The sequence below is a fragment of the Nerophis ophidion genome, linkage group LG08, assembly GCF_033978795.1.
Source record: "Nerophis ophidion isolate RoL-2023_Sa linkage group LG08, RoL_Noph_v1.0, whole genome shotgun sequence".
NCBI classification, from domain to species: domain Eukaryota; kingdom Metazoa; phylum Chordata; class Actinopteri; order Syngnathiformes; family Syngnathidae; genus Nerophis; species Nerophis ophidion.
Window position 1 is genome coordinate 22,209,848 of NC_084618.1, and position 20,223 is coordinate 22,230,070.

At 41.3% G+C, this 20,223-nt stretch overlaps 1 protein-coding gene across 9 annotated transcripts in view; it reads left to right on the forward strand.

Annotated features, from left to right (window-relative positions):
- Nucleotides 1-20,223, forward strand: part of LOC133557515 (disabled homolog 2-interacting protein-like) — a 440,633-nt gene that overhangs the window by 228,860 nt on the left and 191,550 nt on the right. For all 9 annotated transcript variants that reach the window (XM_061907996.1, XM_061907997.1, XM_061907998.1 and 6 more), the window contains one exon: nucleotides 9,801-9,919. In XM_061907996.1, coding sequence (XP_061763980.1) covers nucleotides 9,801-9,919 — 119 coding nt within the window. The remainder of the gene's footprint in view (nucleotides 1-9,800; nucleotides 9,920-20,223) is intronic.

Below are 20,223 nucleotides of genomic sequence, written 5' to 3' on the forward strand. Positions count from 1 at the left end.
GTCATGACGAGGGGGTTTACAAAGCTTATTGCGAGGATTGTTCTCCCGGGATGCAAACGGACTACTCTGGACAAGGCGTGCAGGTGTGAACATGATTGAGTTTTGACTCAAAAAGTGAAAACAAATATGCGCACAAGGCGAAGGCCCAAATTAGCGCAGGATACAAAAACCAACACTCTGGCAGAAAGTATGGACATGAAACAAAAACTCGCTAACTGTGGCATGATTAAACAAAACTTATTTGGCATAGCATGAACCTGTGGCATGAAACGAGCATGAAACAATGTCCAGACGACTAACTGGCAAAACAGGCTTAAATAATAGTATCTGATTAGAGCAGGTGCGTGATCCGAACACATGAAGCGGGTGAAATTAATGAGTCGTCAAGGAAACTAAAACATGCGAACAATCGCATGAAAACAAGCATGAACCTGTGGCATTAAAAACGAGCATAAAACAATCAATGTCAGGACGACTGGCAAAACAGGCCTAAATAATAGTCTCTGATTAGAGAAGGTGCGTGATCCGAACACATGAGGCGGGTAAAACTAATGAGTCGTCATGGAAACTAAAACAAACTAAAACATACGAACAATCGCATTAAAACAAGCATGGCCCTGTGGCATGAAACAAGCATGAAACAATCAATGTCAGGACGACTAACTGGCAGCCACAGGCTTAAATAATGGTCGACGATTAAAGCAGGTGTGTGATCCGAACTTATGACGCAGGTGAAATTAATGAGTCGTCATGGAAACTAAAACATACGAACAATCGCATGAAAAAAAGCATGAACCTGTGGCATGAAACGAGCATGAAACAATCAATGTCAAGACGGCTAACTCGCAAAACAGGCTTGAGTAATAGTCTCTGATTAGAGCAGGTGCGTGATCCGAACACATGAAGCAGGTGAAATTAATGAATCGTCATGGAAACTAAAACATGCGATCAATCGCATGAAAACAAGCATGAACTTTTGGCGTTAAAAACGAGCATGAAACAATCAATGTCAGGACGACTAACTGGCAAAACAGGCCTAAATAATAGTCTGATCAGAGAAGGTGCGTGATCCGAACACATGAGGCGGATAAAACTAATGAGTCGTAATGGAAACTAAAACAAACTAAAACATACGAACAATCGTATTAAAACAAGCATGGCCCTGCGGCATAAAACAAGCATGAACTTTTGGCATGAAAAACGAGCATAAAACAATCAATGTCAGGACGACTAACTGGCAAAACAGGCCTAAAAAATAGTCTCTGATTAGAGAAGGTGCGTGATCCGAACACATGAGGCGGGTAAAACTAATGAGTCGTAATGGATACTACAACAAACTAAAACAAACTAAAACATACGAACAATCACATTAAAACAAGCATGGCCCTGTGGCATGAAACAAGCGTGAAACAATCAATGTCAGGACGACTAACTGGCAGCCACAGGCTTAAATAATGGTCCCTGATTAAAGCAGGTGCGTGATCCGAATTTATTAGGCAGGTGAAATTAATGAGTCGTCATGGAAACTAAAACATACGAACAATCAAATGGAAAAAAAGCATGAACCTGTGGCATGAAAGGAGCATGAAAAAATGTACGTCAGGACGACTAACTGGCAAAACAGGCTTAAATAATAGTCTCTGATTAGAGCAGGTGCGTTATCCGAACACATGAGGCGGGTAAAATTAATGAGTCCTCAAGGAAACTAAAACAAACTAAAACATGTGAACGATCGCATGAAAACAAGCATGAACCTGTGGCATGAAACGAGCATGAAACAATCAATGTCAGGATGGCTAACTGGCAAAACAGGCTTAAATAATAGTCTCTGATTAGAGCAGGTGCATAATCCGAACACATAAGGCAGGTGAAATTAATGAGTCGTCATGGAAACTCAAACTTGCGAACAATCGCATGAAAACAAGCATGAACCTGTGGCATTATAAACGAGCATGAAACAATCAATGGCAGGACGACTAACTGGCAAAACAGGCCTAAATAATAGTCTCTGATTAGAGAAGGTGCATGATCTGAACACATGAGGCGGGTAAAACTAATGAGTCGTAATGGAAACTAAGACAAACTAAAACATATGAACAATCGCATTAAAACAAGCATGGCCCTGTGGCATGAAACGAGCATGAAACAATCAATGTCAGGACGACTAACTGGCAGCCACAGGCTTAAATAATGGTCTCTGATTAAAGCAGGGGCGTGATCCGAACTTATAAGGCAGGTGAAATTAATGAGTCGTCATGGAAATTAAAACATATAAACAATCGCATAGAAAAAAGCAGGAACCTGTGGCATGAAACGAGCATGAAAAAATGTATGTCAGGACGACTAACTGGCAAAACAGGCTTAAATAATAGTCTCTGATTAGAGCAGGTGCATAATCCGAACACATGAGGCGGGTGAAATTAATGAGTCGTCAAGGAAACTAAAACAAACTAAAACATGCGAACAATCGCATGAAAAAAAGCATGAACCTTTGGCATGAAACGAGCACGAAACAATTAATTTCAGGACGGCAAACTAGCAAAACAGGCTTAAGTAATAGTCTCTTATTAGAGCAGGTGCGTGATCCGAACACATGAGGCAGGTGAATTTAATGAGTCATCATGGAAACTAAAACAAACTAAAACATACAAACAATCGCATGAAAACAGGCATGGCCCTGTGGCATGAAACAAGCATGAAACAATCAATGTCAGGACGATTAACTGGCAGCCACAAGCTTAAATTATGGTCTCTGATTAAAGCAGGTGTGTGATCCGAACACATGAGGCGGGTGAAATTAATGAGTCATCATGGAAACTAAAACAAACTAAAACATACAAACAATCGCATGAAAACAAGCATGGCCCTGTGGCATGAAACAAGCATGAAACAATCGATGTCAGGACGATTAACTGGCAGCCACAGGCTTAAATAATGGTCTCTGATTAAAGCAGGTGCGTGATCCGAACTTATAAGGCAGGTGAAATTAATGAGTCGTCATGGAAACTAAAACATACCAACAATCGCATGAAAAAAAGCATGAACCTGTGGGATGAAACGAGCATGAAAAAATGTCTTTCAGGACGACTAACTGGCAAAACAGGCGTAAATAATATTTTCTGATTAGAGCAGGTGCTTAATCCGAACACATGAGGCGGGTGAAATTAATGAGTCGTCAAGGAAACTAAAACAAACTAAAACATGCGAACAATCGCATGAAAACAAGCATGAACCTGTGGCATGAAACAAGCATGAAACAATCAATATCAGGACGGCTAACTGGCAAAACAGGCTTAAGTAATAGTCTCTGATTAGAGCAGGTGTGTGATCCGAACACATGAGGCGGGTGAAATTAATGAGTCGTCATGGAAACTAAAACAAACTAAAACATACAAACAATCGCATGAATACAAGCATGGCCCTGTGGCATGAAACAAGCATGAAACAATCAATGTTAGGATGGCTAACTGGAAAAACAGGCTTAAGTAATAGTCTCTGATTAGAGCAGGTGCGTGATCCGAACACATGAGGCAGGTGAAATTAATGAGTCGTCATGGAAACTAAAACATACGAACAATTGCATGACAAAAAGCATGAACCTGTGGCATGAAACGAGCATGAAAAAATATATGTCAGGACGACTAACTGGCAAAACAGGCTTTAATAATAGTCTCTGATTAGAGCAGGTGCGTAATCCGAACACATGAGGCGGGTGAAATTAATGAGTCGTCAAGGAAACTCAAACAAACTAAAATATGCAAACAATCGCATGAAAACAGGCATGAACCTGTGGCATGAAACAAGCATGGACCAATCAATGTCAGGACGACTAACTGGCAGCCACAGGCTTAAGTAATTGTCTCTGATTAGAGCAGGTGCGTGATCCGAACACATGAGGCAGGTGAAATTAATGAGTCGTCATGGAAACTCAAACTTGCGAACAATCGCATGAAAACAAGCATGAACCTGTGGCATTAAAAACGAGCATGAACCAATCAATGTCAGGACGGCTAACTGGCAAAACAGGCTTAAATAATATATTAGTTAAACATTTTTTTTATGAAAATAACTGCTGTCATTTGATTATTATAATAAAACATTTAACTTGTTTATAAGTCAGGTTCGATCAGGGAGTTTTAACCCGGGAAATTTTCGGAAATTAGCCTCGGGACGTGAAGCTGGGGAAGTTTGGAAATTTTGACCATTTTTGTATTTATTCAAAGGTGGACACTGCCCATTATATTCTGTAAAATACGATGAGAAGCTTGTAAAAACTCTAATGCAAAATGCCACACACAGATATAAATAGTCAGTTAAACAATCGGAGTAGTCTTTAAAAATATTTTACCGATGGACAAATGAATAGAAATAGGCTTGGTGAATACATGAACACTCAATCACCATGCTACATCAAACAGTGACCTACATTCTAGTACGACAACAGAATGGCGAGCAGAACAGAAAGCGGAGGAAAACTCCGCGTTTTGATTTAGTATTTGCTAGTTGAAAAAGGGACAAGCGGTAGAAACTGGATGGATGGGTAGTTGACATTTACAGATCACAGAAAAAGGTCAATTCCGATCGCTAACGTTGTTAGCATAAATGAATGGGATTCAACATAGAGGAAATTAGCATCAAGGCTAACGGAGAAATATTTTCAGTTCATTATTTGTGAAGTGTGAAGTATATTTATATAGCGCTTTTCTCTAGTGACTCCCCAGTGAAACCCAATATCTAAGTGTGGGTGGGCACTGGGAGCGGGCGGGGTAAAGTGTCTTGCCCGAGGACACAACGGCAGAGACTAGGATGGCGGACGTGGGAATCGAACCAGGAACCCCTCAAGTTGCTGGCACGGCCACTCTACCAGCCGAGTGGGAGTCTGCTGGAGTATCCACCCGCTTATTCCCTTCGGGGTCGCTGGTGCCTACCTCAGCTACAATCGGGCGGAAGGCGGTGTACACCCTGGACAAGTCGCCTCCTCATTGCAGACTCTGGAGTAGTCTACAGTCATACAGTAGCGAGCAGTTACACCTGGATTAAACTTAAATACCATAGATGAAGTGGACTGGATGAAGTCCTGCTCAGTGGTCTAGTGGTTAGATCAGGGGTCACCAACCTTTTTGGAACCAAGAGCTACTTCTTGGGTACTGATTAATGCGAAGGGCTACCAGTTAGATACACACTTAAATAAATTGCCAGAAATAGCCAATTTGCTCAGTTTACCTTTAATATATAAATATATATATATATATATATATATATATATATATATATATATATATATATATATCCATCCATCCATTTTCTACCGCTTATTCCCTTTTTGGGGTCGCGGGGGCGCTGGCGCCTATCTCAGCTACAATCGGGCGGAAGGCGGGGTACACCCTGGACAAGTCGGCACCTCATCGCAGGGCCAACACAGATAGACAGACAACATTCACACTCACATTCACACACTAGGGCCAATTTAGTGTTGCCAATCAATTTAGCCTGGATTTGAACCCAGGACTGCAGGACCTTCGTATTGTGAGGCAGACGCACTAACCCCTCTGCCACCGTGAAGCCCATATATATATATAAAAAATGGGTATTTCTGTCTGTCATTCCGTCGTACATTTTTTTCCTTTTACGGAAAATTTTTTGGAGAGAATAAATGATGAAAAAAACACTTAATTGAACGGTTTAAAAGAAGAGAAAACACGAAAAAAATGACAATTACATTTTGAAACATAGTTTATCTGCAACTTCGACTCTTTAAAATTCAAAATTCAACCGAAAAAAATAAAGAGAAAAACTAGCTAATTCGAATCTTTTTGGAAAAAAATCAAAAAAATAATTTACAGAACATCATTAGTAATTTTTCCTGATTAAGATTAATTTTAGAATTTTGATGACATGTTTTAAATAGGTTAAAATCCAATCTGCACTTTGTTAGAATATATAACAAATTGGACCAAGCTATTATTCTAACAAAGACAAATCATTATTTCTTGTAGATTTTCCAGAACAAAATTTTTAAAAGGAATTCAAAATACTTTAAAATAAGATTTAAATGTGATTTTAAAGATTTTAAAGATTTTAAAGATTTTTTTTTAAATTTTAATCATAAGTTTGAAGAAATATTTCACAAATATTCTTCGTCGAAAAAACAGAAGCTAAAATGTAGAATTAAATTAAAATGTATTTATTATTCTGTGCAATGAAAAAAAAAATACTTGCACATTTATTTAAATTTTCAGGAAAGACGAGGAAGGAATTTCAAAGGTAAAAAGGTATATGTGTTTAAAAATCCTAAAATCATTTTTAAGGTTGTAGTTTTTCTCTAAAATTGTCTTTCTAAAAGTTATAAGAAGCAAAGTAAAAAAAATAATGAATTTATCTAAACAAGTGAAGACCAAGTCTTTAAAATATTTTCTTGGATTTCCAAATTCTATTTGAGTTTTGTCTCTCTTAGAATTAAAAATGTCGAGCAAATAGACACCAGCTTGCTAGTAAATAAATACAACAAAAAAAATAAAGGCAGCTCACTGGTAAGTGCTGCTATTTGAGCTATTTTTAGAACAGGCCAGCGGGCGACTCATCTGGTCCTCACGGGCTACCGCGTTGGTGACCCCTGGGTTAGAGTGTCCGCCCTGAGATTGGTAGGTTGTGAGTTCAAACCCCAAAGACTATAAAAATGGGACCCGTTACCTCCCTGCTTGGCACTCAGCATCAAGGGTTGGAATTGGGGGTTAAATCACCCAAAAAATGATTCCCCAAGCGTGGCCACTGCTGCTGCTCACTGCTCCCCTCACCTCCTAGGGGGTGAACAAGGGGATGGGTCAAATGCAGAGGACAAATTTCAATGTGTGTCTTGACAATCGTTGGTAGTTTAACTGTATCTTTGACATTGAACTGCTGTAGTGTGCAGCATGCCAGGAATTGCCCGCGCATGTGATGGAGGAATGCACAGTTCAGGGTCGAAATTCATCTGAATTTGCATTAAATCGGGTTGTTTTAGCTAATAAATCATCCTGTGAGATCTAGCATGTTGCTTTCAATGTTTATGCCCGTTAATTCCCATGGGAAGTTTACAATTTTGAATATTCCCGGAATTTTGCAACCCTGGTGTGGATGCTAGTTTAGTTTCTACTTGGCTTGCCTCTTTGTGTTCACCAACATGATAGTTCCTCCACAAGACTGTGGACAATAAAGGCAGGCGAGCACCTGTGATCAGGCTGCCAGTTTGTGGCTAAAGTTGCTCTCTAATTATCTCCGGAGCCCGCGGCGGCACTATTCACGCGCCCGCCGCCTGGTAATTATACAGGTGTGTTAACGGGCCGACTGAGCAGCGGCAGGTCATTTCACGGTGACGTGTAAAAAAAGAAAAAAAAATCTAATAAAATGTCAACGAGTCGAGTAAACAACCAAGCTGTCGGGCGGCCGAGTCGAAACAGACGAGGCCCAGGAACCATGTGGGACACAAGTAGTGCCAAACAAATGCAAAATTTCCGGGAATATCCAAAGTTGGAAACTTTCCATGGGAATTAACATTGAATGCAACGTGCTAGATTTTGCAGCAGGATTATTGGCTGAAACAACCTGATTGAATGCAAATTCAGTAGAATTTCAACCCTGCACTGTGCATTCCTCCATCACATGCACGGATACAAACCCCGTTTCCATATGAGTTGGGAAATTGTGTTAGATGTAAATATAAAATGTTCAACCCATATTCAGTCGAATATGCTACAAAGACAACATATTTGAGGTTCAAACTGATAAACTTTTGTTTTTTTGTGCAAATAATCATTAACTTTAGAATTTGATGCCAGCAACACGTGACAAAGAAGTTGGGAAAGGTGTCAATAAATACTGATAAAGTTGAGGAATGCTCATCAAACACTTATTGGGAACATCCCACAGATGTGCAGGCTAATTGGGAACAGGTGGGTGCCATGATTGGGTATAAAAACAGCTTCCCAAAAAATGCTCAGTCTTTCACAGGAAAGGATGGGGCGAGGTACACCCCTTTGTCCACAAATGCGTGAGAAAATACTCAAACAGTTTAAGAACAACGTTTCTCAAAGTGCAATTGCAAGAAATTTAGGGATTTCAACATCTGCGGTCCGTAATATCATCAAAAGGTTCAGAGAATCTGAAGAAATCACTCCATGTAAGCGGCATGGCCGGAAACCAACATTGAATGACCGTGACCTTCGATCGCTCGGACGGTACTGTATCAAAAAACCGACATCAATCTCTGAAGGATATCACCACATGTGCTCAGGAGCACTTCAGAAAATGGCTGCCACTAAATATAGTTTGTCACTACATCTGTAAGTGCAAGTTAAAGCTCTACTATGCAAAGCGAAAGCCATTTATCAACAACATCCAGAAACGCCGCCGGGTTCTCTGGGCCCGAGATCATCTAAGATAGACTAATGCAAAGTGGAAAAGTGTTCTGTGGTCTGACGAGTCCACATTTCAAATTGTTTTTGGAAATATTGACATCTTGTGATCTGGACCAAACGGGAGGCGAACCATCCAGACTGTTATCGACGCAAAGTTCAAAAGCCAGCATCTGTGATGGTATGGGGGTGCATTAGTGTCCAAGGCATGGGTAACTTACACATCTGTGAAGGCACCATTAATGCTGAAAGGTACATACAGGTTTTGGAACAACATATGCTGTCATCCAAGCGCCGTCTTTTTCATGGACACCCCTGCTTATTTCAGCAAGACAATGCCAAGCCACATTCAGCACGTGTTACAACAGCGTGGCTTCGTAAAGAAAGAGTGCGGGTACCTTCCTGGCCCGCCTGCAGTCCAGACCTGTCTCCCCTGGAAAATGTGTGACGCATTATGAAGCGTAAAATACGACAGCGGAGACCCCGGACTGTTGAAGGACTGAAGCTCTACATAAAACAAGAATGGGAAAGAATTCCACTGTCAAAGCTTCAACAATTAGTTTCCTCAGTTCATAAACGTTTATTGAATGTTAAAAGAAAAGGTGATGTAACACAGTGGTGAACATGCCCTTTCCCAACTACTTTGGCACGTGTTGCAGCCATGAAATTCTAAGTTAATTATTATTTTAGTTTATGAGTTTGAACATCTTTGTACTGAATATGGGTTGAAAAGGATTTGCAAATCATTGTATTCTGTTTATATTTACATCTAACACAATTGTCCAACTCATATGGAAAGAGGGTTTGTATGTTATAACGTCTTTATATTTAACATCGGTGAGTCAAAATCCTTTCAAGTGATAAGCTCAAACACACAAGAAGCCGAACGCTTAATCATTCCCAGTCCATCATGTCCTCCGCATCCTGTGAGTCATCATCCTCATCCAACTTCTGCTTCTGTGCTAAATAAAAGCGGCCTGGCGTCTGGGTAACATCGGCAGCATCCTGCCAATTTCTTTCTTTCTTCTTTTTATTTTTTTATTTTTTTAACGTTCTCCTCCTCGCCGGCTCCCAGTAGTTGCCATGGAGACGACGGGGCGCTTGGGGAGTGTGATTGCAGATGTTGGTAAGGGGAAAGAACGGGGCTCCGATTCCAGACAAAGAAACAAAATAGCATGCAAACCTGATTACAGTGTACAAGCCACGACAACATGCAATCGCTCAATAAAGAGGATTAGTTTCACGCCAAGGTTCTTCCGCTGTGGCTCCGCTAACGGGAGGTGATGTCATCATCGACCTTGTGACGTCATCACTCCGGTGTATCGAGATCAGTGCTCATTAAAGGTCCATGCATGAAACATTTATTAGAAAAAAATATATATATATAATTTTTTTTTTTTTTCTCATCAGGGGTTCCTGAGCCGGCGCCTGAAGGGCTCGATAAAGCGCACCAAGAGTCAACCCAAACTGGACCGGAACTCCAGCTTCAGGCACATCCTCCCTGGCTTCAGGAGCGTGGACAATGACAGGTAGGACTCCTTTGTCGTTGTTATTTTAAGCTACTTAAGCCTCATGAACGTAACTTTTTACTAGTTTACGCCACAACTTTGTGAGAAAAAGTCTGGAGATGCGTCCCGGGAGAGTTAGTGCTGCAAGGGGTTCTGGGTATTTGTTTATGTTGTGTTACGGTGCGGATGTTCTCCCGAAATGTGTTTGTCATTCTTGTCTTTTTCACTAATTTACGCAACAACTTTGTGTGGAAAAGTCTGGAGATGTCCGATACTGAGCTTTTTTGCCGATGTCCAATATTCCGATATTGTCCAACTTTTAATGACCGATTCCGATGTCAACCGATACCGATATATACAGCATACTTGCCAACCTTGAAACCTCCGAATTCGGGAGATTGGGGGGGTGGATGTTGGTAGTAGCAGGGGGTGTATATTGTAGCGTCCCGGAAGAGTTAGTGCTGCAAGGGATTCTGGGTATTTGCTTGTTGTGTTACAGTGCGGATGTTCTCCCAAAATGTGTTGGTCATTCTTGTCTTTTTCACAAATTTACGCAACAACTTTGTGTGGAAAAGTCTGGAGATGTCCGATAATGAGCTTTTTTTGCTGATATCCGATATTGTCCAACTCTTAATTACCGATTCCGATATCAACCGATATGATATATATAACCTTCTTTGCCATCCTTGAGACCTCCAAATTCGGGAGATTAGGGGCAGGGGTTGAAGTGTGTGTGGGGGGTTGGTAGTAGCGGGGGGTGTATATTGTAGCGTCCCGGAAGAGTTAGTGCTGCAAGGGGTTCTGGGAATTTGTTTATGTTGTGTTACGGTGCGGATGTTCTCCCGAAATGTTTTTGTCATTCTTGTCTTTTTTACTAATTTACGCAACAACTTTGTGTGGAAAAGTCAGGAGATGTCCGATAACAACCTTTTTTGCCAATATATGATATTCCGATATTGTCCAACTCTTAAGTACCGATTCTGATATCAACCGATATGATATATGCAGCATACTTGCCAACCTTGAAACTTCCAAATTCAGAAGATTGGGGGGCATGGGTTGAGGTGTGTGTGTTGAGGGGGTGGGGGGTTGCTAGTAGCGGGGGGTGTATATATTGTAGCGTCCCGTAAGCGTTAGTGCTGTAAAGGATTCTGGGTATTTATTTATGTTGTGCGTTGCAGATGTTCTCCCAAAATGTGTTGGTCATTCTTGTCTTTTTCTCTAATTTACGCAAGAACCTTCTGTGGAAAAGTCTGGAGATGTCCGATAATGGCTTTTTTTGCTGATATCCAATATTCCGATATTGTCCAACTCTTAAGTACCGATTCCGATATCAACAGATATGATATATATATATATATCCTTCTTTGCCAACCTTGAGACCTCCAAATTCGGGAGATTGGGGGCAGGGGTCAAGTGTGTCTTTGGGGGGTTGGTAGTAGCGGGGAGTGTTTATTGTAGCGTCCCATAAGAGTTAGTGCTGCAAGGGTTTCTGGGTATTTGTTTATGTTGTGTTACGGTGCAGATGTTCTCCCGAAATGTGTTTGTCCTTCTTGTCTTTTTTTACTACTTAACGCAAACAACTTTGTGTGGAAAAGTCTGTAGATGTCCCATAATGGCTTTCTTTGCCAATATTACAATATTGTCCAACTCTTAATTACCGTTTCCGATATAAACCGATACCGATATATACAGCATACTTGCCAACCTTGAGACCTCCGAATTCGGGAGATTGGGGGGCGTGGGTTGAGTTTGGGGGGGGGGGGGGGGGGGGGGATTTTGGTAGTAGGGGGGGGTGTATATTGTAGCATCCTGGAAGAGTTAGTGCTGCAAGGGATTCTGGGTATTTGTTTGTTGTGTTACGGTGCGGATGTTCTCCCGAAGTGTGTTTGTCATTCTTGTTTTTTTTACTAATTTACGCAATAATTTTGTGTGGAAAAGTCTGGAGATGTCCGATAATTTATTTTTTTTGCTGATATCCGATATTCCGATATTGTCCAACTCTTAAGTACCGATTCCGATATCAACCGATATGATATATATAGCCTTCTTTGCCAACCTTGAGACCTCCAAATTTGGGAGATTGGGGGGCAGGGGTTGAGTTTGGCGGGGTTTGGTAGTGGGGGGGGGGTGTATATTGTAGTGTCCCGTAAGAGTTAGTGCTTTAAGGGATTCTGGGTATTTGTTTATGTTGTGTTACGGTGCGGATGTTCTCCCGAAATGTGTTTGTAATTCTTGTCTTTTTTACTAATTTACGCAACAGCTTTGTGTGGAAAAGTCTAGAGATGTCCGATAATGGCCTTTTTGTTGACATTTCAATATTGTCCAACTCTTAATTACTGATTCTGATATCAACAGATACCGATATATACAGCATAATTTCCAACCTTGAGACCTCCAAATTCGGGAGATTGGGGGGCCGGGGTTGAGGTGTGTGTGGGGGCGGATTTGAGGTGGGCTGGTTGAGGGGGGTTGGCAGTAGCGTGCTGGAAGAGTTAGTGCTGCAAGGTATTCTGGGTATTTGTTTATGTTGTGTTACGGTGCGGATGTTCTCCCGAAATGTGTTTGTCATTCTTGTCTTTTTTACTAATTTACACAACAACTTTGTGTGGAAAAGTCTGGAAATGTTCGGAAACAGGCTTTTTTTTGCTGATATCCGATAATCCGATATTGTCCAACTCTTAATTACCGATTCCGATATCAACCGATACCGTTATATACAGCATACTTGCCAACCTTAAGCCCTCCGAATTCCGTAGATTGGGGGTCAGGGGTTGGGTGGGGCGGGGTTTGGTAGTAGCGGGGAGGGGTATATTGTAGCGTCCCGTAAGAGTTAGTGCTGCAAGGGTTTCTGGGTATTAGTTCTGTTGTGTTGCGGTGCGAAATGTGTCCACATATTTGCCCAGCTCTGCTATTGAGACAACTTTTGACACACCTCCGTGTCCTCTTAAGCCCTTCCCGTTAATGCCCCCGTCGCAGCACTCGCCTCTTTACCCCTCGTGCCTCCTCCGCTTCCCGTTCAATCCGGATAAGGTGGTGACAGCACAACGTGGCGCTCGCACTTCTTTTAGCAAAGACACAATCTCCTATGTAATGATTCACACTCCCGGCACAGATTGCAGGGAGGGAAAGGATGGGTGTATAGTGGTGTGTGTGTGTGTCTGTGTGTGTGGTAGGATAGGGTGGGGGCTTGGAGGGTGTCATGCATGGAGGATGCATGAAGAAGATGCAAAATGAGAGCAGGATGCGAGAGGAGTCAGGGTGGGAGCGGCATCCCCGCGAGGCACCGCACTCGGCGGCGGGGGAAGCGGCGCGCGAGCGAGACGGGATGATGAAACGATGGGAGGGGTGTGGGGTGGTGGGTGTGTGTGTGGGGGGGGGGGGGGGGGCATCATACCCAGAGCAGCCGCACGGCAGGCATTGAGACGCAGGAAACACTTTGCGTCGTGGTGTCGACATGATTGCACATTTCGCGCTTATTTACACAAATCAATACTAGTTATTGTTTGCGCGCCTGATGGTTTTCTTGCCACGCTCGGGAGGAAGGGGGGGCACTCCGGTACCGGAGGGAGCGAGCTGCAGATGAGGAGCAGCTGGACTCCTGAAATGAAATATTCATCCATGTTAAACAGAGGATGGACACTCGCTGGGCGTGCCTATATTTAGCACTGCTGGATTGTGCCCATGCACAATGAAACATGCACAACTACTGTTGGGATTTTTTTATATGAGTTGGGAAATTGATGTAAATATAAACAGAATACAATGATTTGCAAATCCTTTTCAACCCATATTCAGTTGAATGCACTACAAAGACAAGATATTTGATGTTCAAACCCATAAACTTTATTTTTTTTTTGCAAATATGAATTAACTTAGCATTTCATGGCTGCAACACGTGCCAAAGTAGTTGGGAAAGGGCATGTTCACCACTGTGTTATATCACCTTTTCTTTTTAACAGCAGTCAATAAACGTTTGGGAACTGAGGAAACTAATTTTTGAAGCTTTGACAGTGGAATTCTTTCCCATTCTTGTTTCATGTAGAGCTTCAGTCGTTCAACAGTCCAGGGTCTCCGCTGTCGTATTTTACGCTTCATAATGCGCCACACATTTTCCATGGGAGACAGGTCTGGACTGCAGGCGGGCCAGGAACGTACCTGCACTCTTTTTTTTACGACGCCGCACTGTTGTAACACGTGCTGAATGTGGCTTGGCATTGTCTTGCTGAAATAAGCAGGGGTGTCCATGAAAAAGACAGCGCTTGGATGGCAGCATATGTTGATCCAAAACCTGTATGTACCTTTCAGCATTAATCGTGCCTTCACAGATGTGTAAGTTACCCATGCCTTGGGCACTAATGCACCCCCATACCATCACAGACGCTGGCTTTTGAACTTTGCGTCGATAACAGTCTGGATGGTTCGCTTCCCCTTTGGTTCGAATGACACGATGTCGAATATTTCCAAAAACAATTTGAAATGTGGACTCGTCAGACCACAGAACACTTTTCCACTTTGCATCAGTCCATCTTAGATGATCTCGAGCCCAGAGAAGCCGGAGGCGTTTCTGGATGTTGTTGATGAATGGCTTTCACTTTGCATAGTAGAGCTTTAACTTGCACTTACAGATGTAGCGACAAACTGTATTTAGTGACAGTGGTTTTCAGAAGTGTTCCTGAGCCCATGTGGTGATATCCTTTAGAGATTGATGTTGGTTTTTTATACAGTACCGTCGGCGGTGGTGGTGATGACCGAGAAGAACGCGGAGTTGGAATATAATTACAACACTTTATGTACATATTTATATACATATTTATATAATATTTACACATTTATATAATATGTAACTACAAGCTCCATTCACAGACAGAGTCCCATTGCTTTTAGGAGCGGTCGAGCAAGTCAAAAGTTTTTAATTTCTTTATTTTTTTATTTTTGTTTGTGGCGGCACGCCACGAAATAATTACGGCCACCACAAATAAAAATAAAAAAAATAAATAAAAAATAATGTATATATATATATATAAATAAAAGAAATATTTGAATTTCAGTGTTCATTTATTTACACATATACTCACACATAACACTCATCTACTCATTGTGAAGTTAAGGGTTGAATTGTCCATCATTGTTCTATTCTCCATCGCTATTTTTCTAACCATATGCATGTACAGTAGATGGCAGTATTGTCCTGTTTAAGAGTGTCACAACATTGCTGTTTACGGCAGACAAACTGCTTTACGGTAGACGCAAACGTGACTGCTGTTGTTGTGTGTTGTTACCGCGCTGGGAGGATGTTAATGAAACTGCCTAACAATAAACCCACACAAGAAACCAATAACTTGCCCTTGATCATTCTACAGTTATAACATCATTGGGCAGGCACGCTGTTTATATTGTGGGAAAGCATGGAGCTGGAGAGGGCGTGTTTTGTTTTTTTCATCAGCGTATTAGCAGATGGATCGAAAGCAGCCCAGCGCCACATATTAATATATTTGTTTCTCCGTTTCTGCGTCGACGGTCTCAAGCCGCCTGCCCGCGAGTAGATAACTGACTGCCTGCTGAGCACAACTGTGTGTCTGCTCGCTGGCGCCGTAGACCATCTGCTACCGCTCCTCGCAGACGGTCCGATGGAAACATATTTGCTAACTTGAGCGGCTGTTCGCTACCCCGCAGTAGATTCCTCACTCAATCGGTACAGAAACAAGTCGTTAATACGGACAGGACTTTTCTATGAAATACACTATATTGCCTTTTGGCCACCCATGATGAGAATAAAACCAAGCACTTAGGCATGGAGACTATTTTTACAAACATTTGTGAAAAAATGGGCCGCTTTCAGTGATTTCCAGCGCTGAACCGTCATAGGATGCCACCTGTGCGACAAATCCGGTCGTGAAATTTCCCCGCTCCTAAATAGTCTAAAGTCAACTTTATTATAAGGAAAGTGAAGAGTTTGGGAACAACAGCAACTCAGCCAGGAAGTGGTAGGCCACGGAAACTGACAGAGAGGGGTCAGTCAGTTGCTACAGAGCTCCAAACTTCGTGTGACCTTCCAAAAAATAAATGAATGGATATAATAAATAAACAATATAAAAATGAATATAGGTGGTGACTACCGCCCGAATGCAGCTGAGATAGGCTCCAGTTACCTCAAAAGGGACAAGCGGTAAAAAATAGATGGATGGATATATATATTTATATTCATTATACATATTTATATAAATATATATATATTTATTTGTATATTTATTATACATACATATGTATTTTCATATTGTTGGTATATTATACATATTTATATGAATATATATAGATATATTTATGTTAGTATTTATTATATATATATATATATATATATATATATATATATATATATATATATATATATATATATATATATATATATATATATGTACATAATAGGTACATAATAAAAACAGAAGAATAAATAAATATAAAACCACTATTAAAACAAATATATATATATATATATATATATATATATAAATTCCCATATATATATATATATATATATATATATATATATATACCAATATAAAAACAAACAATATATACATTGGTACAGAATAAAAACAAAACGATAAATACATATAAAACCAATATAAAAACATATATATATATATATATATATATATATTTGTTTTTATTAAAAAAATATACATATATATATATACATACACATATATATATATATATATATATACACATATACATTGGTACAGAATAAAAACATATATATATATATATATATATGTATATATATATATATATATATATATATATACATTTTTTTTTTTCATTTGTTTTATATTTATTTATTGTTGGTTTTTTTCAGCCATTGGTGGAGCTGAGGATAATATTTGAATATTGTTTTGTACTATTGTTGTGCATCACTTTGGAAACATTTTTGTTGTTTTTAAAAATGTGCTATACAAATAAAGTGGGGAAAAAAAAAAAATAAGTTTGCTGCCCTCTACTGGTGGACCCCAAAGACAGTTCTGCGAGACGATGAGGACCAGATCAAGTAAAGAATAATAACTGTACGAATTAAAATGTCAGTCTTTCAAGTGCCTAAATGTCCCAGCCTTGCCGGAGGTCTGAATCCGCTGGAACCGGCGCCGCGCTGAGCTTCGCCTCCGACGGTAAATAACGTGCGGCGGCGGCGTTGAAGGGCTCTTTATGGCCGGATGTCATGAAGCGGCAGGTGGAGCATCCGCGCGCACAGGGGGGGGGCATCCATCAATAAATGCAATAAAGTGTTGACATTTAGAGTTATTAAATTGTGTAAACATACCCCGGGTGGTCAGATTGCAATATACAACCCTCTGAAGTCCTCTTTGATTCTCCACCCTAAACCCCCACCCCCCTCTTAACCCTTCACACGCCTGCAGCTGCTGTTGTTGTTGTTGTTGTGTGCATGTTTATGCCTGGTCAGCACAGTACTCTTGTCATACACTTCCTTTGAAGAAAGCCTGCAAAAAAATGGTTGCTGTTCACCAGCCTTTACACTAGGTTAAAATTGACCATCTATTGCATTGTGTAGAAATACCTCCAGCAGGGGTTTCCAAGCTACTCAAATTCCAAGAGCCTTGTTGTGGAATACAAACGGTGTTCAAATAATAACAGTATTTTGACGCAACTATTACGCTAATCGTTAGCTGAAAATTAGTGTGCTAATCGCTAGTCGACAACGAGCTGACTATCGTTACTAACAACTAGGACGTTAATCACTAACTCCCATTCAGGATGTTAATCGCCAGCTGACAAATATTGCTGCAATCACTCGCTGACAACTAGCGTGTTAATCGCTAGTCGACAACTAGCGTGCTAGTTCGACAACAAGCTGCCAATTGTTAACTAACAACTAGGACGTTAATCACTAACTCCCATCTAGGATGTTAATTGCCAGCTGACAAATAGTGCGGAAATCACTCGCTGACAAATATTGTGCCAATCACTCGCTGACAACTGGCGTGCTAATCGCTAGTCGACAACTAGCATGCTAATCGCTAGTCGACAACAAGCTGCCAATCGTTACTAACAACTAGGACAATTATCACTAAGTCACATCCAGGATGTTACTCGCCAGCTGACGAATATTGCGGCAATTACTCGCTGACAGCTAGCGTGCTAATTGCTAGTTGACAACTAGTGTGCTAATCGCTAGTCGACAACTAGTTTGACAATGGAATGCTAACAGCTAAGACGTTAATCACTAACTCCCAACCTGGATGTTAATCGCCAGCTGACAAATAGTGCGCCAATCACTCACTGACAACTTGCTTGCTAATCGCTAGTGGACAAATAGCGTGCTAATCGATAGTCGACAACGAGCTGCCAATCGCTAACTAACAACTAGGACATTAATCACTAACTCCCATCCAGGGTGCTAATCGCCAGCTGACAAATAGTGCAGCAATCACTCGCTGACATTTTGTGTTCTAATCGCTAGTCGAGAACTAGCATGCTAATCGCTAGTCGACAACTAGCGTGCCAATCGTTGGCTAGCAAATTGGACATTAATCACTAACTCCCATATAGGATGTTAATCGCTAGCTGACAAATAGTGCGCCAATCATTCGCTCTCAACTAGCGTGTTAATTGTTAGTTGAAAACTAGCGTGCTAATCGCTAGTGGACAACGCGCTGCCAATCGCTAACTAACAACTAGGACATTAATCACTAACTCCCATCCAGGGTGCTAATTGCCAGCTGACAAATAGTGCATCAATCTCTCGCTGACAACTTGTGTGTTAATCGCTACTCGACAACTAGCGTGCTAGTCGACAACAAGCTGCCAATCGTTAACTAACAACTAGAACGTTAATCACTAACTCCCATCTAGGATGTTCATTTCCAGCTGACAAATAGAGTGGCAATCACTCGCTGACAAATATTGTGTCAATCACTGGCTGACAACTAGCGTGCTAATCGCTAGTTGACAACTAACATGCTAATAGCTAGTCGACAACAAGCTACCAATCGTTAGTAACAACTAGGACAATTATCACTAAGTCACATCGAGGATGTTAATCGCCAGCTGACAAATATTGCGCCAATCACTCGCTGACAACTAGCGTGCTAATTGCTAGTTGACAACTAGCGTGCTAATTGCTAATAGACAACTAGCGTGACAATTGAAACCTAACAGCTAGGACGTTAATACTAACTCCCATCCAGGGTGCTAATCGCCAGCTGACAAATAGTGCGCCAATCACTCGCTGACAATTTGTTTGCTAACTGCTAGTGGACAACTAGCATGCTAATCGCTAGTCGACAAGGAGCTGCCAATTGCTAACTAACAACTAGGACGTTAATTACTAACTCCCATCCAGAGTGCTAATCACCAGCTGACAAATAGTGCGGCAATCACTCGCTGACAACTTGTGTGCTAATCGCTAGTTGACAAATAGTGTGCTAATTGCTAATGGACACCTAGCGTGCTAATCGCTAGTCGACAACAAGCTGCCAATCGTTAACTTACAACTATGACATTAATCACTAACTCCCATCCAGGGTGCTAAACACCAGCTGACAAATAGTGCGACAATCACTCGCTGACAACTTGTGTGCTAATCTCTAGTCGACAACTAGCGTGCTAATCGCTAGTCGACAACAAGCTGGCAATCGTTAACTAACAAATAGGACGTTAATTACTAACTCTCATCTAGGATGTTAATCGATAACTGAGAAATAGTGTGGCAATCACTTGCTAATCGCTAGTGGACAACTAGTGAGCTAATCGCTAGTCGACAACTAGTGTGTCAATCGTTAGCTAACAAATAAGATGTTCATTACTAATTCCCATCCAGGATGTTAATCGCCAGCTGACATATAGTGCGCCCGTCACTCGCTGACAACTAGTGTGCTAATCGCTAGTCGACAACTAGCGTGCCAATCATTAACTAACAATTAAGACGTTAATCACTAACTTTTATCTAGGATGTTAATTGCCAGCTGACAAATAGTGCGCCAATCCCTCGCTGACAACTAGTGTGCTAATTGATAATTAGCACACGCGCCAATTGCTAGGACGCCAATCACTCGCTGAAAAACAAGGGGGTTAAATGCTTGCTTCCAACTCGGGTGTTAATCTCTAGCTGACAAATAGTGCGCCAGTTGCTAGCTGAAAACCTGGGCGGTAATTGCGAGTTGACAACTAGTGGGCGTATCACTAGTTGGCAACCAGAGCGCTGGTAGCTCGCTGGCCACGAGTGCGCTAATCGCTATTTGTCAACCAACGTGGCAGTTGTTAGCTGACGATTAACGCGCCAATCGCCAGCTGACAAGTAACGCGGCATT